The sequence below is a fragment of the Chionomys nivalis genome, chromosome 3 (assembly GCF_950005125.1).
Source record: "Chionomys nivalis chromosome 3, mChiNiv1.1, whole genome shotgun sequence".
In the NCBI taxonomy this organism is placed as follows: Eukaryota; Metazoa; Chordata; class Mammalia; order Rodentia; family Cricetidae; genus Chionomys; species Chionomys nivalis.
In genome coordinates this window covers 112,904,912-112,930,794 of record NC_080088.1, presented here as the reverse complement: position 1 = coordinate 112,930,794, position 25,883 = coordinate 112,904,912, and the positions used below count along the sequence as shown (strand labels likewise).

At 43.6% G+C, this 25,883-nt stretch overlaps 1 protein-coding gene across 9 annotated transcripts in view; it reads left to right on the top strand.

Annotated features, from left to right (window-relative positions):
- Positions 1-25,883, top strand: part of Hectd4 (HECT domain E3 ubiquitin protein ligase 4) — a 183,850-nt gene that overhangs the window by 117,873 nt on the left and 40,094 nt on the right. For 8 of the 9 annotated variants that reach the window (XM_057763496.1, XM_057763491.1, XM_057763497.1 and 5 more), the window contains 18 exons: positions 94-374; positions 567-756; positions 1,985-2,066; positions 3,297-3,499; positions 4,483-4,618; positions 5,806-5,988; positions 6,414-6,578; positions 6,865-7,034; positions 8,753-8,868; positions 10,023-10,126; positions 12,734-12,895; positions 13,014-13,162; positions 13,767-13,846; positions 14,140-14,303; positions 15,848-16,085; positions 16,911-17,047; positions 17,411-17,537; positions 19,163-19,300. In XM_057763496.1, the coding sequence (XP_057619479.1) occupies positions 94-374; positions 567-756; positions 1,985-2,066; positions 3,297-3,499; positions 4,483-4,618; positions 5,806-5,988; positions 6,414-6,578; positions 6,865-7,034; positions 8,753-8,868; positions 10,023-10,126; positions 12,734-12,895; positions 13,014-13,162; positions 13,767-13,846; positions 14,140-14,303; positions 15,848-16,085; positions 16,911-17,047; positions 17,411-17,537; positions 19,163-19,300 (2,825 nt within the window). The remainder of the gene's footprint in view (positions 1-93; positions 375-566; positions 757-1,984; positions 2,067-3,296; positions 3,500-4,482; positions 4,619-5,805; positions 5,989-6,413; positions 6,579-6,864; positions 7,035-8,752; positions 8,869-10,022; positions 10,127-12,733; positions 12,896-13,013; positions 13,163-13,766; positions 13,847-14,139; positions 14,304-15,847; positions 16,086-16,910; positions 17,048-17,410; positions 17,538-19,162; positions 19,301-25,883) is intronic. The other variant, XM_057763490.1, reaches the window with a different exon arrangement.

The window sequence follows — 25,883 nt, the reverse complement described above, 5'->3', positions numbered from 1 at the left end:
TGGTTTGTCTAGCTTCACCTAGGGAGCACTCGTTTCTGATGTCTGTGGATGATGCCTTCTCAGCGTAGCACTCTTTTTCTCCCTGTCTTGCAGGAGCCACATAGGGAAAGCCATCTTGAGCCAGCCAGCCTGTGTATCAAAACTCCTCTCCCTACTGCTGGACCAGCGTCCATCCCCAAAGCTAGTGCTGATCATTCTTCAGCTGTGCCGTGCAGCTTTGCCTCTGATGAGTGTAGAGGACTGTGGGAATGTGGAGCTCCCACCCTGGAGCTACTCTGTCCCCTCCCTGAACAGTGAGCAGGAGGACCCTAGTGACCCAGCCTCCAAGATCGCCTCTCTGCTCTTAGCCAAGCTAGCAGACTATGTGGTCCCAGGTGAGGAGTGCCTGAAAAGGAAAATGGTGCTGGGAGCTCAGCTCCTGCTTGTGGCCAGGCCCCAAATGTACCTGTGTGTTCCATGATAAAGAGAGAGAGTGGGAGAGGGAGAAGTGAGAAGCTTTTTATGTATGGGGAACTGCACAAACAATGTTGCAGTGTTTCTGAGTGGACCTTGATTTTTGCTTTAAGGATGTCAGACGGTTCTTTCTCCAACTGCTTCTGAACCTGACACCACATTGACAAAAACCAGTCCTAAGAATCCCTTAAAAGGAGATAAAGACCCTGGAGAAGAGAGTGAAGCAGTGGACGGCAAGCTCTCCATATTCATCCACAAGCGGGAAGATCAGTCCTCCCATGAAGTCCTCCAGCCATTGCTGAGGTGACTGCAATGTCTATAGAGGCAGTGCCACCAGAGACCACCCATGTCACAGGCACTGTGCATATGGTGACTGCTTCAGCCCTCTTGACAACCCAAGTAGGCACGCACTGTCACTGCCACCCCTGAACGCAGGCCTAGGCCTCCAGAACTCCAGTGTGAGCTGTGACTTGGTGCTTCCTGTCTAAGCCAGCAGAGAACTCAAGCATGTGGTGAGCCAGTCACTGTGTCACTCCTGTGGGTCTGCAGTGACTCTGGCTGTGAGAAAGACAGTGCTTCAGATGTTGGCACTCTTCACCTAAGGCAGAAAAGAAGAAAGTTTTTAAAACATTAATTGAATGAAGTATAAATAATACAATGGCTCAACAAGGAAACAAAAACATGTAATTATCCTTACAAGGCAGTGGGGATGCTTGCTGGGGAACTTAGACAAGTGATTCCCTTCATATGAGTGATCTGTAAAGTCATCCTTGTGGTTTGGGTCCCTTGTTTGCCAGGACAGCATATGAAAACAAGTGACCTCATCTGAGCATGGTCATAATAAGTGCTCAGGTGAAGAACTCTCCAAGAACATGTGACTGCACAGCCATCACAAAACTGATATAATGAGGCCCATTCTGGAGGAGAGGGTGCTAGATTATTAGGAGCAAAAGGCAGGCCTTCCCTCAGGCACTGCATTCATGCTGCTGTTGAGCCTCCTGGCAGACTGTGGTGTTCAAAGTGCCTCCTGTGTACCAGGCTACCTCCTTATAACTGTCTTATAACTCTGTAAAACTGCCATATTTATCTGAATTCTTAAAAACAGACTTTGTTTTGGGTCCTAAAATATCTGTAATTATGAAAGTTATTTTTCGAAAAAGAGTCTATGGATTTTTAAGAGCTAATTTTAAATCCAGTAAGATGGCTCAGCAGATAAAACCCACTGCCACTAAGCCTGGTGACCCAAGTTTGTGTCCAGAAGCCACTTGATGGAAGGCAAGAACAGACTCCTATAAATTGTCCTATGGTGTATATACACCCATGCTGTGGAGCATGTATTTTCTCTCTCTCTCTCTCTCTCTCTCTCTCTCTCTCTCTCTCTCTCACACACACACACACACACACACACACACACAAAATATGAAGCCAGTGTTGGCATCTAAACAGGGCCTGAGCACTGTTTGCTGAGTACACACGCCCCGTTCTGACACTCTCCGTAAAGTAAAAGGCCTCTTTGCCTTCTTTTTTGCAGTAGCTCAGAAGGACGACCCTTTCGACTTGGTACCGGCGCCAACATGGAAAAAGTTGTGAAGATGGACCGAGACATGACCAAGGTAACCTCATGAGGAAAGCTGATGGAAGAACTCATTTGTCACACTTTGAGCTTTTGAAAGAAGTCGTTATTTTAAGAGTTAATTCAGTTGGGTGTGGTGACATGGCCTGTAGTCCCAGCTGAAGCTCAGTTTAAGGCTAACCTGAGCAACATAAATAAGATATATGAGATGTTAGCTCAAATTTACTAAAAGCCGAGAGTAACTTTCTACTTCCCCCACTTCCTAAGTGCTGGGATTACAGATTACGACACCATGCCTGGTTTTGCAGGGCTGAAGATTAAACCCAGAGTCTCATACATGCTTGATAAGCACTCCACCAACTGAACTACATTTCTAGGAAAATAACTTAATTTTGACCTATATATTTTTCTTAGCCCTTTTAAGAAAGTTTTATAGTCATAAAATAGTTACGAAATTGAAGAGAGGTGAAAGACTGAGGATGCAACTCAGCACTTTGATCCCTAGCACTTTGTTTTACCAGGAGTGGTGACATACACCTGTAATCCTAGTGCTCAAGATGTGGAAGAGGCAGGAGGGTCAGAAGTTTAAGGTTTCCCATTTTATATCACAAGTTTGAAGCTAACCAATCTCAAAAAGACAGACAAAAGAGAATTATAGACAAAAAGATCATAAAGATATAAAACATGCTCACATTCACAACTCATTAAAGGAATAAAAGCAACAATGATGAACAACTTTTTTAAAACAGGTATTGTTATGAGATGTGTTAATACTCATTAGTGTCAAGCATGGGTGGTGGCGGCACATACCTTTAATTCCAGCACTCAGGAGGCAGAAGCAGGTGGGAGCTGGTTCCAGGACAGGCTCAAAAAAAAAAAAAGAAAAGAAAAGAAAAGAAACCAAAAAGAAAAAAAGTTCCAGGTTATCCAGGGGTACATCATAAGACAACAGCATATTCTTCTGTTTTATTTGAAAACCAAATAAAATAGAATTTCTGTATCTATAAATAAGAGATGGCTAAATTCATTAGTGCATCTAGAAACAAACCTAACTCAAAACCAATCAACCAGATTGTAAGATGTGTTTAGAGCAGAACCCAAGAATCACAAAGTCACCATTTACAAAGCAAAACCTAAAGGATTCCGAGTTTATGGAAATGTCTGTCCTGTGTTATGTTTCACGTTGTGTATGGTCACGGGGAAGAGATCTGAGAGAACATAAGTTAGGAAGAATGAAATGAACAGTGTGCTGTCTTCAACCCAAATGCAGGGTGGCTGCTGTGAAGTGATCACAGAGGAGGCCTCAGCTGCCCTTCGGAAAGCAACCAAGTGGGCACAGTCAGGCCTCATTGTCAGTGTCGGACCACCAGTGGAATCCATCAACCCAGAGACTGTGAGCGGCCTGTCTACGGGAGACAAAAAGAAAACTGCCCAAACCTCAATCTGCCGAGAGAGGAACTCTGAACTCGCCAGGTAGGCCTCTCAAGGAGGTACCACCTGTTGGGATTCTTCCAGACGTACTGCATAATGTGTTTGATAGTAGGGTTTTAATTGTATACTATTCCTTAACCTGCTGAAAATAAGGAGAGGCCAGAACCACTCATGGTTGTAGGATTGCTCCAGGGGAGAACCACAGAGGCAGTACTGAAGCTGCCATGAGAGCCAAGTGGACATGACAGCTAAGGGAGTCTTCTGAGTGTTAGTGAACTGCTTTGCACATAGTGCTTCCTCACTGTCCCAACTGACCACACACCTCTCTTTCTAGCGTTAGAGTCAAGGAGTTTATCATGGTGTTGTGCACTCATAGGTGAGGAATAGCTGCAGCCTGTGCCTGTCTTTGATTTCCAAGGTTTCTGTGGTTTAAAAAAACAAAACAAAACAAAAAAAAACCCAGAAAAACTGCTTAGGGTCCATTGTTGCAGAGTGTGCTAGTCAGCACTTCCTAACTTGAGATACTGGTTAGATCTGGTTTAGAGGTTCTGGGGCATAGTACTGGTATTGGCCCAGTTCTTGGTTGTGTCATATGGTGACAGATCCTGTTGGAAGCAACTGTTTTACATTTCAAGTTAGGAGCTAAAGGAGCACTGAATGAGCCAAACTTAGGCTTTTATTTTATATAGCCCTAGCTGGAAATAAGCCTTGCAAAGGCAAGTCCCCAGTGATCTAAGAACCTCCCGTAGGTTTCACTGCCTACCATCAGTACCACTTTTAATTACTGTGAACCCTTGGGAGACAGACGATACTCAGATCTTCACATAACACAAAGAAAGTTCAAGAAGTGGTTTCTTCCTAGTGTTGATTTTGCTTGACTTGTCAGTCAATAAACTCCCAGTCAAATGTAAGCCCTTTGCCATGTATAAGCAGGAAATCTTTTTATCCTCATTCACTCTGAAATCGCTTTTTTGTACTTTTAAACATCACTGAGCATTGAAAGTTATTCATGTTGGCACTTGTAGGACTGACCCTGTGCGACCCTTCATCAGTGGGCATGTGGCAAACAGCATGGCTGCAGAAGTGATTGCCTTGCTTCATAGCCTGCTAATGGCGCCTGAATCAAATGCTGCTCAGATTTGGACCACAACGGCAGAAAAGGTTAGCATGGGGCTTCTGCTCAGCCAAAGGAGCAAGAATGAAGCAGCATTATAGTCATACATAGCAAGGGTCTTCCCAGGAGAGAGTGTTCCCAATTAGTCAGACAGTCCTGCTCTCCTGGAGTCTCTCCTGCCTCTGCTGGTTCTGACTTTGCAGACTTGCAGATGTCAGGACAGTGGTCAGGGAGACAGTGGCAGTTCTTGTTTCCTTTTGCTTGCATCAGCGTGGTACTGACATTATGGTGTCATGTATCCTTGATTTATTGGCCATGTTCAGCATACCTGCAGTCCTAAGGAGGCCTTTGTGTGTGATTGCACTGCCAAGTGCTCCGTCTTGCATTGCTCCATCACAACGGTAGTCTAGTTGCCTGAACTGCAGCTCTATAACTAGTTCCCATTTCCACTGCCACTCTTCAGACCAGAGCTGAATGTTGAGATACAGGCCTTGGGTATTGCCCCCTCAGGTGAATGACTGCTTGATTTTAGTGGGTTTGTAATACAGTGTTAGAGTCTCCCATATTATGAAGTTGTATATTTCTAGATCTGTCTGATTATACAAAGGTACCTGAGGGCAGAATGTTACTGGTCACACCTAGTATAGTAATTTTGGTCTCTTCTATATGCAGAGTTCATGTGATAGCTGGACCTCAGGGCACTGTTAGTCATTCCACTGTTCTTGGGACCAGTAGCCAATATTTTCTTCCCAGTGCCTGGCCTCCTTTTTTTTCCCCCTTATTACTTATTTATTGGCTAGGCAATTAAAGGCCAGATACCTTTAATCCCAGTATTAAAGATGCAGGGGCAGACAGATCTCTGAAGTTGAGGCCAGTGTGGTGTACAGAGTGAATTCCAGGGCAGCCAAGGCTACACAGAGAAACCTGTCTCAAAAGTAAAACAAAGTAAACAAACAAACAACAAAAAAAGATTCATTTATTTTATCTTAGTGTGAATGTATTGTCTACATTTGCATACCTTATGTATTGCCTACATATGTGTACGACATGCATGACTGGTGTTTGTGGAAGTCAGAAGAGATTGTCATCAGATCCCCTGGAACTAGAGTTAAGGATAGTTGTGAACCACCATGTGGGTGCTGGGAACCAAACCCAGGTCCTCTGCAAGAGCAGCCAGTGCTTTTAACTATGGAGCTGTCTTTCCAGGCCCTGTCATCCTCCTTGTTACACACAGGTTCTGTCCAGAGCACTGATGTACATTCCACAACTGGGGAAATATGCAGAAAGTATCCTGGAAAACGGCAGCAGCAGTGGCAGGAAACTTGCCAAACTTCAGAGGATCGCACGCCAGGCTGTTGCTGCACTCTGTGCACTTGGAGGCTTTAAAGAGACAATCAAGATAGGCTCCGAGGTCCAGGTAACCCACCACTGCTTTCCCCAGGCATTATTACTGCTCCTCCATTAGTGGCCTTAGACAGCTATCATTTACCCAGAAGGACCTTGTTCCTTGATGCTAAGGAACAAATCTGAGAGAGTCCTAGGTTCTCACCGACATCCTTCTGTACATTATTCAAATGCTAATGCAGAACCGTATGATGTTAACTATGGTATTCGTATCCTAGGGTAGCATTGATGATGAAAGTTTGAGATGATGGTATGCCTCATATTGCTGTGAGGTTGCGGCCCTGCTATTTTGATCACGTCTTAGGCTTGGATCGCCATCAGAATCAGTGGTTTATTATAGCACTGACAGTGATAATTGTATAGTCCTTCCCTCTTGTTCTTCTAGATAGCTGCTCCCACTTGACCATGGCTGACAGTGTTAATAATCTCCATCTCTAGGTTTTAGGTAGAGGAATATCAGGAAGCATTGGAGTTGTGGCTTCTATCAATGAACAGGAAGGTATAGCTACAGTAAGATTCCCTCCTGTAGACTGCCGAAGGACGTCTCAAGCAGCAGACACACTGACTATTCCCTTGTCTAGACTTTGTGTTCCAAGGTCAGAGGTAAGGTGATGCTTACCTGCTTTGTCAATACTACGTTGCTGTGGGGCATGCAAACACTATAGAGAAGGGATTCACGTTCACCTGTGATATGTGTTTACATACTGATTGTAAAGATTTCAGCATTGGTGGGAAAGTTCATCATTTGTTAGCTGGGGAAATTTCATAGATTATGTTATTTTTGGTTGCTTTGACCCAGTTTATGATTTTCTGCAGTGATTTTGATAGCCACATATTTATAACACCTTTGTTCCCTGTCCCCTTTGTGGTGCCTTCACTCCCACCATAGGCGCTGCCTCTTCATAAGCTGTCCATTACTGAGAAGGTAGTCCAGGCGGTGCAGTCCATGCTGCTCCCTCAGGAGGGAAGCCTCTCTATCCACACCTCACTGCCTGCAACAGGAGATGGCTCAGCACCTGTCATGGCAGTTGTCCGGCTCTTGGCTGAAATTCGAACAAGGTAAGTTGGCCTGGCCTTAGAGGGTTCATAGCCTGAAGCTCATGTCAGCTAGGTAACAGGCACATTGTCAAACACCATAAACCAAAGCTCATGTCTCAGTTCCTGCAACTCCGATTGCCTCCCAAGTTACTGTGCCTCAGAAGGCTGAGCCATTCTCCCGAGAGGACCCGCTGCTGTAGTGTGCTTCTTGACTTACACTTAATGCTGCACTGACTGCTCTGCATGAAGAACCTGGTTCGCTGCAGGATCACATGGCCACTTTTCTTTCTTTTTTTAAATTATTTCATTTATTTTACATGCCAACCGCAGTTTCCCCGTTTTCCCTCCCTCCTTTCCCAGTCATGCCCCTCTTTTTCCACAAGCCACTTTTCTTTCTTTTTTCTTTTTTTCTTTTTTTTCTCTTTCTTTCTTTTTTTTTTGGGGGGGGGGTTTCAAGACAGGGTTTCTCTTGTAGACCTGGCTGGCCTTGAACTCACAGAGACCCGCCTGCCTCTGCCTCCCAAGTGCTGGATTAAAGGTGTATGCCACCACTGCCCAGCTAATTTTCTTTTTTTTTTTTTTTTTGGTTTTTCGAGACAGGGTTTCTCTGTGGTTTTGGAGCCTATCCTGGAACTAGCTCTTGTAGACCAGGCTGGTCTCGAACTCACAGAGATCTGCCTGCCTCTGCCTCCCAAGTGCTGGGATTAAAGGCGTGGGCCACCACCGCCCGGCCCAGCTAATTTTCTTTTTCTCTTTTTTTTTTTCGGTTTTTTGAGACAGGGTTTCTCTGTGGCTTTGGAGCCTGTCCTGGAACTGGCTCTTGTAGACCAGGCTGGTCTCGAACTCACAGAGATTCGCCTGCCTCTGCCTCTCAAGTGCTGGGATTAAAGGCGTGCGCCACCACCCAGCTACTTTTCTTAAATGATTCAGGTCCATCACTTTCCAACCTGGTGACAGGAAAATGAGAGAATGCTTTTATTTCTATGTCAGAAAGGGGATACCTTTGCCTACAAATATGTTTACTCTCTGCTAAACAAGAGTAACACAATTCTCTTGACAATGAACTTCTCAGAAACTTTTCAAATGTCTGGTGACTCAAATGAGAGAGATCAGCATATAAATTTTATACCTCTGTTTCCCTCTTATTTCCGGAGCTCTGTCATTGTTCACAAGGCACAGTGAGGCGGAGCTTTGGCAAGTGGCCACCCAGCAGTTTGTATCTCCTGGTGGAAACTGCATTGCAGCAATGACTGGGGAAAAGGCTTCTTAGACAGCCACTTCATGGTGTCTTTGAGGAACTGGTTACAGAGCCATCCTCAAATGCCAAACTTGTGGCTTCTCACACCTTCATGTAGAATGGGACGGAATACACAAGCATGGGACCCATATGTCCTCCATGTACTGTAAGGAGTATCTGGATTTCTTGGATTCCCTGTGTAGTGCCAATGCTGTGGAAGGATTGTGGTGCTAGTTAGTGTTGTTCAGGGATGGTGACCAGAAAAGAATGTTCATATACATTCCTTCAGGGGAAGCTTTTTCCACATATTTTCAGTTTGGATGGTCAGATCCATAGGTCCAGACCCTCATGGATATGGAGGACCAACTATATATTTCTAAGCCAGTCTGCTGTGGAAAAATAAGATGTAAAAATGACAAAATTGATTGAAATGTTTCACAGTTGATATCTTAAAGAATGAACATTGATGACTTTGAAATGTTGTGAATCTTTTAACATTAAGAGCATGCCTGGTCATGGCGCAGCTTTTAGAAGACAGCCTGTTTTGTGAGGAATTCATACAGCAGTGTCCAGCAGCTGTGGAAGTTCTGAACCTCGTAGCCCAGGAGTGCAGTGCTGGTGAGTGCCAAATGAGTGCCGGTGCCATGTCTGTGGAATGATGAGAGTACTCACAGTCCACATTCGCTGAGCTCCAAAGACAGGGCTCCCTTCAGCCCCTGCTAGCCAGGAAAGCAGTACTCTTCAGTGAGCACCAGGCCCATGCCTGAGTGTTTCGTACTTTCTCTTCTACATTTACATTAATATGAAGAGTCTGTGGTGACATCTTTCCTCAGGATAGCCTGCATTTAAGAATTACAGGGTTTTTGTTTTGTTTTTTTCTCACTGTGTAGCCCTGGCAGGTTTGGAACTTTTTTTATTAATTAATTTTTAAGGATTTGATTGTATTTTATATGTCTCATATACAGATGTGTCTTTGTGAGGGTGTTGGATCCCTTGGAACTGAAGTTATAGACAGTTAGTTGTGAACTGTCATGTAGGTGCTGGGAATTGAACCAGGGTCCTCTGGAAGAGCAACCAGTGCTCTTAACTGCTGAGCCACCTCTCCAGTATGTGAAACTTTGATGTAGACCAGGATGGCTTCAAATTCAGCTCCACCAGCCTGGATGCTAGGATTAAAGGCATGCAATACTATGCCCAGCCAATGTTAATATTTAAAATCAACTTGAATTTTAAGTGTAATGGCCTTCACCTGGCATGAGTTGGGTATTCCTATATTTCTGTAACTTTGGAGATTGGGGCAGGAGGATCAGAACTTCCTGGTCAGCTAGAGCTAAATAGTTTTGGGTCAGCCTTAGCTAAATACAAAGGCCCTATTTTAAAAACACAAAATAAAGAGGTGGGCTCCATTTTTCAGATGATAAGAATCATAGTTGTCATTTGCTGAGTGTTTATCCAGTGTCTGAGACTTGCCTGAAAACTCGGCTTGAGTCACACCATCTTATCTTCAAAACCCCTGTAGGCATGGGTGCCCTCACTGCCCTGGGTTGCAGTTGAAAGACATGGGAGTACCTTATCCTTGCTGATGCTCCAAATCTAGGCTGCTCTACTCCAGGGCCAGGCCTGGGCCCAGTGTGCCTTGCTGCTGAACTTTGAGAGGAGACAAATGGTGCAGGGTGTTTTCTGTTTTGTAAGGATGGAGATGGTCTTTATAGGTGAATATTGCTGTTTCTTGGAGCTGTTTCACAGGTTTCATTTTCTGTGTCCCTCCACAGGAGAGAGGCTTGCAGTTGTTGAGGTGCAGTGTGAACGGCTTAGGATGCTCTACCGGGACTGTGCTCGACCCCCTCCACCTCCACTGCAGGCTGATCGGAGACAGGTGAGACCTAAATGCCTCCCTGCAGACTGTGACTCTGCCGTTAAAGAAGGACAGGCAGTGGAGTGCGGCATTAGAACGAGCGTGTGGGGCTGAGAGTATAGCATAGAGGAGGAACTCTTGCCTAAAATGAGCCTGTCCAGTCCTTTTGCAGCTGTACTGCCACCTTTGGATGTCAAAGAATACTGAACTGACATTCTGAATGTTGGAGCATTATACTAGGGAGCAGAATTTATTAATTTATTTGAATTATGAATAACAAAAACACTTTTTAAAAGAATTAGGGAACTGGAGAGATGGTAAAGTGTGCAAACTTGAAGACCTGAGTTTGGTTTCCCGGCACCCTTGTAAAAGCCAGACATGGAGACATGTACCTGTAATCCCCATACCAGGGTACCAGAAACAGAAGTACCTCTGGGGTTCTCTGGCCAGCCAGTATAACCAAATCAGTGAAAGATCCTATCTCAAAAAATAAACTGAAGGAGACACCCAGTGCATCTACATTGCATGTATGCAAAATAAATAAATAAACCCACAAAACTAAAAAGTTATGTGCTTTGTATTAGAGCAGTAGTTCTCAGCCTGTAAGTCGTGACCCTCTGTCTATTACATTATGATTCATAACAGTAGCAAAATTATAGGTACAACGTAGCAATGAAAATAATTTTATGGTTTGCGGTAACTATAGCACAAAGAACTGTATGAAAAGATTTCAGCAAGCCGGACGGTGGTGGCGCACGCCTTTAATCCCAGCACTTGGGAGGCAGAGGCAGGCGGATCTCTGTGAGTTCGAGACTAGCCTGGTCTACAGAGCTAGTTCCAGGACAGGCTCCAAAACCACAGAGAAACCCTGTCTCGAAAAACAAACAAACAAACAAACAACAAAAAAAAGATTTCAGCATTAGGAAAGTTGAAAACCACTGTATTAGAACATGACTGATAGAAATTAAAACAGAAATAGCAAATATGAAATTTTGCTGCATTTTTTATGCTTGTAGCAACTTTATTCACAATAGTCAAAAGTGAAAATGACCTGAAATGCCCATCAAATGTTGAATGAGTTAGTAAAATATAATATTCAAGCAACAAGCTATGGCATAACTGCATTAAGGCCACCTACACTGTACCATAGATTTCCTGATTCTGTTTGTGTGTACAGAAAAGATGAAGCAGCAGATTGATGTCAACAGGGGTTTGGGGAGGAGAGAAGCAGGTGAAAGACTAGGGCTTGACTTCTGATGAGCGTGGGATTGCTTACAGTTAGAAAACAAATGCTCTAGACCAGAATGTGGTAATGACTACATGGCTCCACAAACATACCAAAAGACACATACTTTTAACTTGAGATGGACAGATTTTTATATTTGTGAGGCATGTAAATAAATTGCTGCATTTAATAAAAGCATGCACAAATATCACTTGGCATCTCAGCATCTTCAGTTACCATGGTGAAAACAGTGAGGTGTGGTTTAAAAGGCAAGTGTGTTCTCATCTGGCTTTTCCCTGGTGAGTCCCTTTCTGTACTGTCCATCAACAGCAGTGTCCACCATCTATACACTGTGTACACTTACTCCTTGGGCTGCTATTGGCAGGCCTGTGATTGCAGCCTTAACCTCTCATGGCTACAGTTCTTTGTGTAGGATGTGTTGAAATTGGTGGGTGGAGAGGAGCTGTGTCTCATAGGGAAGCCTGGCACTTGAGTGAAGTATTAGAAGCATGAGGAGACAAGCAGCTGACCTACAGCACACACTGTTACCCATCTGAGCAGTGTCCTTGGAATACAGCTTCTCTTTATGCACTGAACTAAGATTGTCTTATGTATACATTGAACTATGTGAGGAGAGCATGATGAGAGAAAAATGTCATTTAAGGGGAAAACCAAAAAAAAAAAAAAATATATATATATATATATATATCATTATAAGCACGAGAAGGAGAAATGGAAAGCTGAGTAAGAAGATAAGCAGATGAGATTCAGGAGAGTAATTTCAGTAGGACTAGACACAGGGAAAGTGATCAAGGCCAGCCTGGTCTACAGAGCAAGTTCCAGGACAGCAAGGACAACATAGAAAAACCCTATCTCAAAAAAACAAAATATATATATATATATATATATATATATATAAAATAAGAAATTAAGTTTATGTTGGGGGAAAAGCTAGACTTAACAAAATAAAATAAAATAGAAATAAGGCTTTCCTCTTCTAAAGACTTACTTTGTGTGTAGTTGTTTTGCCTGCCTGTGTATACACCACAGTACCTGAGGAGACCAGAAGTGGGCATCAGACCCCTAGAATTGAGTGCTGGGAAGTAAACTCAGATCCTCTGCAAGAGCAGCCAATGCGGTTAACCTCTAAACCATCTCTGTAGCCCAAAGATACATTTTTAATATAATTTATATTTAGGGGTGTACAGGGATGGTGTAGTTGAATGGGAGTCCTTGCCTAGCAGATGTAAAACTTTGGAATCCCTTCCCAGCCATATAACAAAAAATTAAAATAGAAAGAGCAGAGAAACAAGATTTTAATCATATCAGATAAAAATGATTTTTTTCTCTGAGAGAGTAAGGAGATTTGCCTGCTTTGTTGAGTGAAATTCTTCCTCCTGCAGCCCAAAGAGATCACCTGGAGCCCTTCTCGAGTATTCCCTCCAGTTCGTGCCTGCATGTTCTCATCTCACCTCACGTCTGTCACCTTCCTGGCTGACCCCAGCGCTGGTGGAGGTCTTCCCCGGGGCACGTTTATCTATGCCACCTCCCCACTGCCGGTTCAGGTGAGAGGCTCATGGCAACCCTGCCTCTTCCTGTACTTGAAACTGGTAAGAAGAGGTAGGTGGTGTGCCTTGTCTATTGTTGCCTTGTGAGTCTCACCCTCTTCTGGTGTCTCTTCAGGCCCCGTCTTTTTACTGGGAGATTGAGATTGTTTCCTATGGAGATACTGATGATGACACTGGACCAATCGTCTCATTTGGCTTTGCTACAGAAGCTGAGAAGCGTGATGGGGCATGGACCAATCCAGTTGGCACTTGCCTTTTCCACAAGTAAGTGACTGTTCCTGCTACAGCTAAAGAGAAAAAGTGCTGCTGGACATGGTCTTGCTTTTAATCCCAGCAAATCTTTGTGAGGTTGAGGGCAACGTGGTCTATATAGCGAGTTCGAGGCCCCCCAAGGCTTCATAGTGAAACCTTGTCTTAAAAGTGGGTCAGTATTCTTGGGAAAGTGACTTCCTGTAGGTGTTTATGGATATTCAGGGAGCTAAAGTGTGGTTGTGTGTCTGAGGAAGTGGGGACAGCGAAATGTTGTTTTTCTCTTTGGTTGTTTATGGTTCCTCAATACCATCCCTTCCTAGTTATCCTGCAACAAGAGACTTGTTTTTCTTCATTTCCCAAACATATTTGAACCCATATACCATGGTGCTATGATGTAGGCTAGGGATTTGCTAGGCTGTTGTAATACTAAAGGCACAGTATAATATCCCCAAGCCATATGTAGATAGTGCCAGTTGGAAATCTGTTAGTGTTTAGGAAAGCATTGCTTACAACTATGGGGTTTCCTCCTTGCCTGCCCCTTCTCTCCCTCCTTTCTTCTTTCTGTCCCGCCACATGGCTGGTGAGTCTCAGCTTTGACCCCTTGTTCTCCTCCCAGCAATGGCCGAGCTGTACACTACAATGGCTCCAGTCTGCTACAGTGGAAGAGTGTCCGCCTAGATGTCACACTCTCTCCTGGTGAGTGCAGTGGGGCCTTCTGACTCTGCATGCTTCTGTGGGGACCAGCCTTAGAGCTAGATGGGTTAAAGTTAAAATAATCTTGGCAGTTGGAAATGGGCCATTTGTCTCTGAGTGACAGCCAAACACCTGCCCTTGTTGTCTGCTAGTTACAACACAACTCCCACATTCTGAAGCCATTACCCTTAAAGCCGCTATCTTGTAACTTAGTCCTTCAGTCACGGGGTTGCAAATTAGCAGTTCACTTGATAGTAAAATGGGAAAATGTGTGCCCTTCCTGCTCTCTGCTGTAGGTGATGTGGCAGGAATTGGCTGGGAAAGGACCGAGGGGACCCCACCTCCTCCAGGGCAGCCAGCCAAAGGCCGGGTGTACTTCACATACTGCGGGCAGCGGCTCACACCATACCTGGAAGATGTCTCTGGGGGAATGTGGCCTGTGGTGCACATTCAGAAAAAGGCAAGTCACCATGATAGGAAAGAAGAATAAATTCTTTAAGGAAATGTCTTCCTGACCAGAAGGGACATGAGAAAAGCTTTTGTCTAGCCATTCTTTGCACAGTGATAGGACATGGCAAGCCTGGACAAGTGCTTCCTTCCCCTGGTGGACCCTGCAGTCTTAATTTGAACGATGCTATGTCCAGAATTTAGTACGAATCTGCTGTGACCACCTCTTAGCCATCCTTCCTTAACAAGGAAAGAAATGGCAGTGAAATGTCTCTTAAAAAAGGCTTATAAGACTGACCTTCTAAGTCATGTAGTATGGCAGAAATCTGGACAGTTGTCCTCTGGTAAAGACTCAAAAGTTCAATACTCCTCTTCCCCCAGAGTGCGTGCACTCGCTTTCTCTCTCTCTCTCTCTCTCTCTCTCTCTCTCTCTCTCTCTCTCTCTCTCTCTCTCTCTCTCCCTCCCTCCCTCCCTCCCTCCCTCCCTTCCTCCCTCCCTCCCTCCCTCTCTCCCTGCCCTTCTGTTGACTATGAAGGAGCACCCAGGAACACCTGCTGTTCTATGGGACGTTATTACTGATGACATGCTGCAGCCCCTGTGTGTCCACTTCCCAGTCCAGATGCCCATCCTCATGTACTCAGCAGCTAGGCAGCAGCAGAACCCATGTTCAAGATGAACTGCTTCTCTGGTCTTCCTGTCTCACCCTGTCTCTTGCTTTCATTCATTCAGCAAATAAATACCCAGCGTCTATGTGTCAGCCCTACATCATGTTCCGAATTGAAGCAGAGAACAAAATGTTGATGCTGTCTATCTCTCTCACACTATAATCAATTGGAGGAATTGGAAATTAATCAGATAATCACAGAAACATATATAATCACAAACTAATAAGTACTTAGAGTGGGAACTAGTCTCTTGAGTACCAAGCATATCCCTGCCCTCTGAAGACATGATGATTAAGCCAGGCCTGGACATTAGCTAGTCTTGGAGAGTTAGTGGGAAGAATGTTGCAGACAGAGAGAGATGAGTAGCATGTGAATAGTGCTGGGTACAGAGCCATTGACCAGGTGTGTTTTGCACACTTGTAATCCTGCTCTTGAGAGATGAGTTAAGAAGATTGTTGGAGCTGGAGATGCTCAACCACCTATAATTGCAGTTCTGAGAGACCCAACACTCTCTTCTAGCATCTTCAGATACCAGGCACACATGAGATACAGAGACATACATGCAGGCAAAATTCTTGTGTACATAAAATAAATTTTGAAAGAAGATGATTATTGAATGTTTGAGGTGAGCATGGGCTATGTAGTAAAATACTGGTAACCAGGAGAGGGTAAGAGCCTTAAAGACAGTGAGTGGCAAGGAACCTGAGCATGTGTGGTGGGTCTTGCAGCACTCCAGGCATAGCACACACATACCTGCTCCTTTGCCTATTTTTCCTGCTTCCCACTCCTGGGCCATTCTTTAGGCTTAATATTCACTGAAGTGCACTTTGTTGTTTAAAAAGAAAGAAAGAAAATCTAAATAATCCTAAATCTTTTATTTGCTTTTTCTAGAACACAAAAACTCGAGCCAATTTTGGCTCCCGCCCATTTGCATATGCGGAAGGACAGGCCCATCGTAATGCTGCAGACCTGTGCACTGATCTGGCAGAGGAGATCAGCGCTAACTTTGAGGCTCTGCCATTTGCCATGGCATCTGACAGTGACAACGATGCTGGCACCAGTATTGCATCAGACCCAGGCACTCATGGGCCACCATGCCGAATTGCTGCAGTGGCCACAGCCCAGCAACGTAAGTCACATCATCTTTTAGCCCTGCTGCTAGTGCTATCAGGAGTGCTGTGAATTTCACAAGTCCACTTAGGGTGGGCATCTGAAGTGCAGTGAGAGGCTTTCCTAAAAAAAGATACAGGAGAAGGTATCAAACTGGAAGTGTTCCCACTACATAAAAGTGTAGGTATAGGAAGTACGTGTAGGAAGCTAAGAACCCCGACATTTGTGTGAAATCACTTACTTCACTTGATAGTGTTACTCGTTTTTTAAAAATACTTTTAAACTGAGATCATCAATAATAAATTGGTAGAATTAAGGACATGGATAGAAAACTGCAATGTTTCCTGATTTTTTTTTTTTTTTCTTTTTTTTGGTTTTTCGAGACAGGGTTTCTCTGTAGCTTTGGTGCCCGTCCCAGAACTAGCTCTTGTAGACCAGACTGGTCTCGAACTCACAGAGATCCGCCTACCTCTGCCTCCCGAGTGCTGGGATTAAAGGCGTGCGTCACCACCGCCCGGCTGATCATTTTTAAAAAATCATATTAAGCCTGGTCAGGTGATTCAGGAGGCTTAAGCAGGAGGATAATAAATTCAAGGCCTGTGTGTGCTATAGAGTATGTTCAAGGCCAGCCTGAGCAACTTAGCATGACCCTATTTCAACATTTAGATACACAGCCAGCCAGACGGACAGATAGATGCATGCATACATACATACATTGACAGAAGCTAGGCATGTATCTTAGTGGTAAAAGCCATACCTAGAATAGATAAGATCCCATCCCTAGACCTGTGAAAGAAGATAGAAGGTAAAGAAAGGGAAAGGGCCTAACTGTGTTTTGTTACAGAATACGATAGTGATACCTCCTGCCATTATAAAGTCGAACTCAGCTATGAGAATTTCATCACCTCTGGCCCAGACCCCCATCCACCTCCCATTGCAGATGATGAAAGTGATGACGATGATGATGATGACATCCCACAGGTAAGAGCCTCGGGAATAAACCTATGATGTTAGCTTTCAGCTGTGTCCTTGTGTGAGTAGTTACCTTGGCAAATGCCAACTCTGAACCACCCATGAGCAGCCATGTCTAGTAGGCTGGGCTGCCCTAGAGAGGTCTACCTGTTGAAGGGTGAAGTACCTTGATGGTAGCTCAGCAGGTATCCTAGGCTATAGTGAGAACCCTTTGGTGGCTTTGAAGGGAAAGAGGCACTTGCTGAGGAGGAAGGGCTTCTGGGGGTGGGGGTGTGCCTGGATGTGTGTGTTTAGGCCAGGCTCGAGCAGGGCGGGTCTTACAGGTGCCGCCATGAAGCTCTTCCTCAGGTCACGGGCTTCCTCTCCCCGCAGGAGGACCATTATGCCCTGTTGGTGAAAGCATGGGAGACCAAGGTTTTTCCTACCATTCGAAGACGCTTCCGCAATGAAGCTGAGCGAAAGTCGGGCCTGGACCAGATCAAGGGCGCTTTACAACTAGGTCTGCTGTGTTCTGTTACCTGAAGAGTCACTCAGAGGCTTGAGGGATGAGGGAGATAGAGTTGAGAAGAAGTGCTCCTCACATGGCATATCTGGCTTGATGGTGTCTTACCCCATGCATGTCAGTGAACTCAGGGTCCTTTGCCCTCATTGCTAGACTTGATCTTCCTTGTCAGTGTGACTTGTGAAGCTGGTATAGTTGCCCTGGGAGGCTGTGTGGCCTGGTGAAGAGTGTTCACATCTGCAATCATAGATGGGCTGTTTATTAGCTGATGGAGCTTGGGCTTCCCCATCTTGAATGGAGTCTCTACCTCATGAGCATGTGTGAAATCAATGAATGTTCCTAAGATCACATCCTGGTGTATAGTAGTGCTCTCAATACAGTCCTCAGTGTCATAACAACAATGATGGTGGTGGTGTCGTTTCCCCTTCAACAGAGCGGTGACAAAGGTGAGAAGGAGGTTGGGTGATAGCTCCCAGCACCCAGAGGACAGCTGCTGTCACTGAGTCCTATGGGGAAGGCTAATGGGCCACCCACAAGACCTGGAAGGTTTAACATGGGATTTTCCTGTGTCCCCTGACTTGTTCCTTAAACAGTAGTTTTTCCTCCTCTGTACTATTCCTTTTGAAAAAGATACAAAGATTACTGTTCTGTAATCTTATAATGCTGAGCCCAGCTTCTTGCCCACCCTGGTGACTGCTGCTGCTTTCCATGGCGTCCTTCTGTAATTGCAACTTCCTTTAGAGAGTGCTCACATTGCTACCCCTTTTCATTATAGAAAGGCCAGTGAATGGAAGACTGTAGCTGTATGATGGCTGGGCTGTTTAAAAACAGTCTCCTGTCAACCCATATTGTCTTGTCCGTGGTGGCTAAGGATTGTGGGTCTGAAACAGCTACAGCAAAAGGAAACACCTTGCTGAACTCCCCACAGTGCTTTTTGTTTTGTTACTGTTTGAACATCTCTTTACTTGGCTTATTAATATAATTAATATGATAATGCCATTTTTGCTAATAAGTATAGTCATATCCTCTCCTATGGAAAGGAAAAACAACGCAGCTTAATATAGTGGTGCAGTCCTGTGATACAAAATGACAAGTTCAAGACCATCCTGGGCCACTTAGTGAGATCCTCTCAAAACAAACAAAAATCCCACAGCACATCTCAGTAGTGAGTAGAAGGTTCTTAGTGTCCTCTCTGCCTTCTAAATAGTGTGCAGAGTCAGAAGCAAACACTGCTCTTATGTTCTCCTCCTCCCTATTTGCCCCATTTGTTCTTCAGTTAGCCCGAGTTAAATGCAGCATAGTTGTATGTCTTGTTAACCATCCTGGTCTGGGGCTCCAGCTCTTCCTGCTCTGCTGATGCATACTGGCAGTGCTAACTCAGGTGCTCTCACTTCTTGTACATCAGCAGCGCTAACTCAGGTGCTCTCACTCCTTGGCACACTTAGCAAGGTAGATCTGAGGCTCCTAGAAGTGATATCTTTAGTATTTAAACTGAGTAGAAACTGTCCTCCCAATATGGGCACGGAAACATTCTCCATTGTTTCGTTCCAGGCACGAGTAAGTGCCCTGTTGGTCTGAAGATTATGTCTCCTGAGGAGTTACTCGGTGTGCTATGTTTGCAGGCATGGTGGATATCGCCCGGCAGACAGTTGAATTTCTCTATGAGGAGAACGGCGGCATCCCAAGAGACCTTTATCTTCCCACCATTGAGGACATTAAAGATGAAGCAAACAAGTTTACAATTGACAAAGTTCGAAAAGGTTTTGCTTTTGTTTCCTCCTTGTTCTGTGTGTGGCAGTTCCTCTGAAAGGAGCAGCTGTTGGTTCCCTAGAGAGATCTTTCTCTGAGTGACTTGACCTCCAGATTCTCATGTGAAGCCTTCAAGTGTCCTAGGAGGTCACAAGAAGTCATGTGGTCTCTGGTAGTCTCCCCGATGTGCCCAAACTTCACTAGGCATAAGCAGCTGTGGCAGGGCTGAGAGTAAAGGAAGGAAGTGGGGCTTCAGGTAGGCTTTCTGGCACGGGCATGGACTCTGAGTTAATAAGCCACAAGTTTAGCTGGCCATAGTGGCACTCTCCTGGAGTTACTGAGATCTGTTCAAGGTCAGCATTCGCTACAGCTTGAGAACAGCCTAGGTTATGTGAAGCCCTGTTTCAAAAACAAACAAACAAACAAACAACAAAACACATAAAACACCAAAACCATATGACCATGGTTTATAGAGCTTTGTAGAATTTAAATATGCTTTTCACAAAAATAATCTGTTACGCATTTTGAAGAAACAACAGAAAAACACATACACAAAGAATTTTAATCTCATTTTTTTTAACCTAAACATGATAGCTGGAGCTGGAGAAGTTACTCAGCAGTTAAGGGTGCTGGCTGCTCTTGTAGAGGACTTACTTGAGTTTGGCTCCCAGCACCCACATGGTAGCTCACAACCACCAAGAATTCCAGTTCCATGGGATCTACCAAACTATTTCCTCTATCTAATTCTTTAGAATATTCATATCCGCAGAGAAATTCTGTGCTCTCCATCTGCCCATCCTTCCCTCTCCCTAGACTCTGAACTGTGTCTCTGCTTCTTGTCTGTGTGTTTACCTATTCTGGATGTTTGTTACAAATGGAATCATTTAACATGTGCTCTTTCAGGTCGGACTTCTCTTCCCAGGCTCATATTCCCCATTTTAACTAAATAAAAAGAAAGGTTTTAACTTTAACATAGTAGGATTATATACAGTAAGAATAGTCATCAAGTAAGAATTACAGGTAAGGCTGGAGAGTGGTTGAGAGTACTGACTGCTCTTCCAGAAGTCCTAAATTCAATTCCCAGCAATCAAATTGTGGCTCAGAACCATCTGTAATGAGAATTGGTACCCTCTTCTGGAGTGCAGGCATACATGCAGACAGAACGCTGTCTATACATAATAAGTAAATCTTTGAAAAAATTGCATGTAGAATATCCAGTCCCTTTGCACTTGACAAATTTAGAGAAATCACTATATTATCTATCCTATCTTGATGAGTCCAAAGCTCTGTGCCTAAATTACCTATCATAGCTAAGGAAAACTGTAACTATAACTATCTAGTCTTCAACTCTATTAAAGACACCAGAAGGATATAATATTACCTGAGTCCAAAATGACAGAGACATCTGGCTTTCTGGACAGTCACCCAGGGTTCCTCTACAACATTGGGACATCCATCTTTGGCCTACAGGCCTAGAATATATGACAGACTTTTCTATGGAATATTGAAGGAATATTGAAGAATTGTCCCACCTTATTTTGACAAAGTTCAGCAGTCACTTTCCTTTGTGTCTTGCAGAATATCTTGCAGACTTTTCTGTGAAGCAGGAATTTCAAGGACTGTCCTGCCTTGTTTTGGCAAAATTTGGCAGTTGCTTTCCTTTGTGTCCTACATGTTCAGTTTAAATGGTATATGTCAGCAGTCAAGGCAAGAGCAGTTTGTTGCCCAAATGGCTAGCTTTGCCACATTGAAAGCAAGCTCTGTAGGGAGGTGTTTCCATGCTCATCAGCCTTTCTGAAGTAAATTGACACTGTCAGGAACAAATGCATCTCACTGTCAATGAAAAGTCCTATGTTAACAAAACATTTAAAATGTCATATTCTGTATAGGTCTTTGAAGTTTTTGAAGAACATCTATATCTATTTAACCTTGAAAACATATCTAATATGAGACTACAGGTTTTATTATTATAAATGACAAACTACTAACCTTCATTTCTTAATTATATGTTGCACTTTTAAATGAGCTGCATGAGCACAATACCCCAGCCAAGAGTAGAAGAATATATTCAGGATAACAAAAATATCTTTAAATTTGTATCAATATAGCAAAGTCCATACCTATATAAAACATTTGAGGTTAATAGTTGTCTTTTTATCCTATATCCCCCCAAATGATGACAAACATCTAAAACCCATGAAATGACCAAAAACCATCCAGTCCACTTCTTGGAATGTGGGTATTGTGTTCTTAGACTGCTTCTGTTGTCTGTGTGCAACAGCTTCTTTAGGAATCCTGAAAAAAATTGAGATAATGGTCAAGTTCTGGTAAAGCTAGCTATAACATTGTTGTACAGTCTCTGTGCAGTGGGAAAGCACAAGACCTATCTGACGTCTTGCCTAGAATAGTCTGTGAGCCAGCAGCCTTGAAGCTATTCTGGATGCAGAACTCTGAGGAAACTGCCAAAGTCACTCTTGAAAGTCTGGATCACCTGGGTCACCCATTTCACTGGTGTCTGGTCCCCTTGCTCTGAAAACACACAAACTTTCTAACATACATATCTGCATTAACACAAGTATGGGCTGTGTGTTGTACACAGCCAGCCAAAGATAATTTTTGTTTTATGTTTGAGTAGGTATGTTACCTGTCTTGTAGTTTTTCTAAGTTTATTTAGTTTATTTCTTTATATCTGTAGCCAAGATTTTCAGGTCTCCCTAGTCAAACATTATCTATATTAACATTGCATGAATCCTTGCCAGGCAGTGGTGGCGCACGCCTTTAATCCCAGCACTCAGAAAGCAGAGGCAGGCTGATCTTTGTGAGTTTGAGGCCAGCCTGGTCTACAAGAGCTAGTTCCAGGACAGGCACCAAAGCTACAGAGAAACCCTGTCTCGAAAAACAAACAAAAAACACAACAACAACAACAACAAAAAAAAACATTGCATGAATCCACAGCCTTTCATTTCTTGTGGAAAAAGCATAATCTCTTCCCCAACTCAATACATATTTTGACTTCCGTTTTAAAGTTAAGGCATTCCTAAAGTATCTAGGCAGGTTTAATTCAGCAGTCCCTCTTACAATCCCATGTCTCTCAGCAGCTGTCCTTTGCTTATCAGCAATCAAAAATTTCAAAATCAACAAGGCACCATATAGGATCCACACTCCCTGTATATTTACCATCTTGATGTGGCTTATTCCTTTTATATTACTTTATTTTTTCTTTAAAGGCTTTATTATTTTTAGATTATATTTTCTATGATTGTCCATGCCTTTTATTTCTTAAGCCTACACACATTTTTAAGTGCACTGTAACCTGTTTAGAGGTTTTTTCTTTCTGAACTTTCTCTACCAGTGCCTACATCTGCACACTTGCAGCGTTCTCTGATGTATGAGCCAGACTCTAACCTGACTGGAAACTGGATTCATCCACCTCACCTCTAGGAAGTTGGTGACTGCATTGGGGCAGGCATTTTTACTTAGTTTGCTATTTCTACTTAGTGTGCTGGCTTTTTTCTTTTTTTTCTGTTCTTTTTTTCCAACTGTCTCAGGCCCTATGTGGAAATGTTGGCCCCATTTTGGGCACTAAATGTAACAGGATTTTTCTTTTGGGCCACCAACCAACTCCCAATTCATGGCATGAAGACTTATTATTAGTTGTTAACATTCAACCTTATCTTAACTCTTGTTTTAGTCTGTTTCTCTTTATCTATGTTTTGCCTTGGGGCTTTTTACTCCTCATCCACCCATCATCACCCCCACCCCCACTTCTGTATGTCTTACTCCATGTCTGGCTAGCTGGGGCTCACCTGGCTGGATGGCCCCAGTTGTCTCCCTTTCTTTCTCCCTCGTTCTCTCCTCTCTGATTCTCTTTACCTGAGCCTAGATTCCTTCTTATTTTCTCTGCTCACAGCCCCACCTCTACTGCCTCGCTATTTGCCATTCAGCTTTTTATTAGACCAATCAGGTACCTTAGGCAGGCAAGATGAAACAGCAACACATCTTTACATAATTAAATGCAGCATAGACAAATGTAACACATCTTTGCCTAGTTAAACAAATGCAGCATAAACAAATGTAACACGACTTTACACAGTTAAATATTCCACAACACTCATCCATACTTCACTCTATTGTTAAGCAATACTCCATTGTATAGATGTAACTCTTACTTTCTTTCATTCATTGTTGATGGAAGATTGAATTGATCCTACTTTTTGGCTATTAGGAATACTGTAAACATTTGTATGCACATTCTTTTTTTTTTAATTCTTTTTTTTTTATAGAGCTCTACATTTTTCTCCACTCCCCTCCCTTTCTCTCCCCTCCCCTTCAACCCTCTCCCATGATCCCCATGCTCCCAATTTACTCAGGAGATCTTGTTTTTCTACTTCCCATGTAGATTATATCCAGGTATGTCTCTCTTAGGGTCCTCTTTGTTGTCTAGGTTCTCTGGGATTATGAATTGTACACTGGTTTTCTTTGCTTTATGTCTAAAAACCACTTATGAGTGAGTACATGTGATAATTGTCCTTCTGGGCCTGGGTTACCTCACTCAATATGATGTTTTCTAGATCCATCCATTTGCCTGCAAATTTCAAGATGTCGTTATTTTTTTCTGCTGTGTAGTACTCCGTTATGTAAATGTACCACAATTTTTTTTAATCCATTCTTTCGTCAAGGGGCATTTAGGTTGTTTACAGGTTCTGGCTATGACAAACAAAGCTGCTGTGAACATAGTTGAACACATGTCCTTGTGGCATGATTGATCATCCTTTGGATATATACCCAAAAGTGGTATTGCTGGGTCTTGAGGAAGGTTGTTTCCTAATTGCCATACTGACATCTAAAGGGGTTGTACCCGCTTGCATTCCCACCAGCAATGCAGAAGTGTTCCCTTTACCCCATATCCTCTTCAGCATAAGTTGTCATTAGTGTTTTTGATCTTGGCCATTCTTTTTTTTTTTTTTATTATTGAAAAATTTCCGCCTCCTCCCGCCTCCCATTTCTCTCCCCCTCCCCCCCACTCTTCTCCCCCTCCCTCTCCAGTCTGAAGAACAGTCAGGGTTCCCTGCCCTGTGGGAAGTCCAAGGTCCTCCCCCCTCCATCCATGTCTAGGAAGGTGAGCATCCAAACAGGCTAGGCTCCCACAAAGCCAGTACATGCAGTAGGATCAAAACCCAGTGCCATTGTCCTTGGCTTCTCATCAGCCCTCATTGTCCACCATGTTCAGAAAATCTGATTTTATCCCATGCTTTTTCAGTTCCAGTCCAGCTGGCCTTGGTGAGCTCCCAATAGATCGGCCCCACTGTCTCAGTGGGTGGGTGAACCCCTCGCGGTCCTGACTTCCTTGCTCATGTTCTCCCTCCTTCTCCTCATTTGGACCTTGGGAGCTCAGTCCGGTACTCCAATGTGGGTCTCTGTCTCTATCTCCAACCATCGCCAGATGAAGGTTCTATGGTGATATACAAGATATTCATCAGTATGGCTATAGTATAGGGCCAGTTCAGGCGCCCTCTCCTCAGCTGCCCAAGGAACTAGATGGGGACATCTCCCTGGACACCTGGGAACCCTTCTAGAGTCAAGTCTCTTGCCAACCCTAAAATGGCTCCCTTAATTAAGATATATACTTCCCTGCTCCCATATCCACCCTTCCTTTATCCCAACCATCCCATTCCCCCAAGCTCTCCCCATCCTCCCCTTCTCACTTTTCTCTCCCCATTTTCCCTTACCCCATCCCACCCCACCACCAAGTTCCCAATTTTTGTCCAGCAATCTTGTCTACTTCCAATATCCAGGAGAATAACTATATGTTTTTCTTTGGGTTCACCTTATTTAGCTTCTTTAGGATCATGAATTATAGGCTCAATGTCTTTTATTTATGGCTAGAAACCAATTATGAGTGAGTACATCCCATGTTCATCACTCAGGATAGTGTTTTCTATTTCCATCCATTTGCATGCAAAATTCAAGATGTCATTGTTTTTTACCGCTGAGTAGTACATATTAGAGTACTACTCAGCGGTAAAAAAACATGTATATATTCCACACTTTCTTCATCCATTCTTCCTTTGGAAATCAGTGTGGTGGTTTCTCAGGAAATTCGGGATCAACCTACCCCAGGCCCCAGCAATACCACTCTTGGGAATATACCCAAGAGATGCCCTATCATATTACAAAAGCATTTGTTCAGCTATGTTCATAGCAGCATTATTTGTAATAGCCAGAACCTGGGAACAACCTAGATGCCCTTCAGTGGAAGAATGATCTTGGCCATTCTTACAGGTGTAAGATGGAATCTCAGAGTTGTTTTTGTATACACATTCTTGTATGGATATATATCTTCATTTCTCTAGGAGAAATGCATATGTATTATAGTAAATTAGAATCTATAAGCATGAGTAGAATTGTTGGGTGATATGATAACTTTATGTTTAACCTTTTGAGAAACTGCCAAAATACTTTATAAAGCAACTAGACCGTCCTGCATTCCCAGCAGCTTACCAGCTAGCTATGCCTGAGTGTTCCAGTTTCTGTACATGTGTGGCAATGTGTTCTATGCTCCATCTGTCTTTTTACCTCAGCCATTGCTGTTAG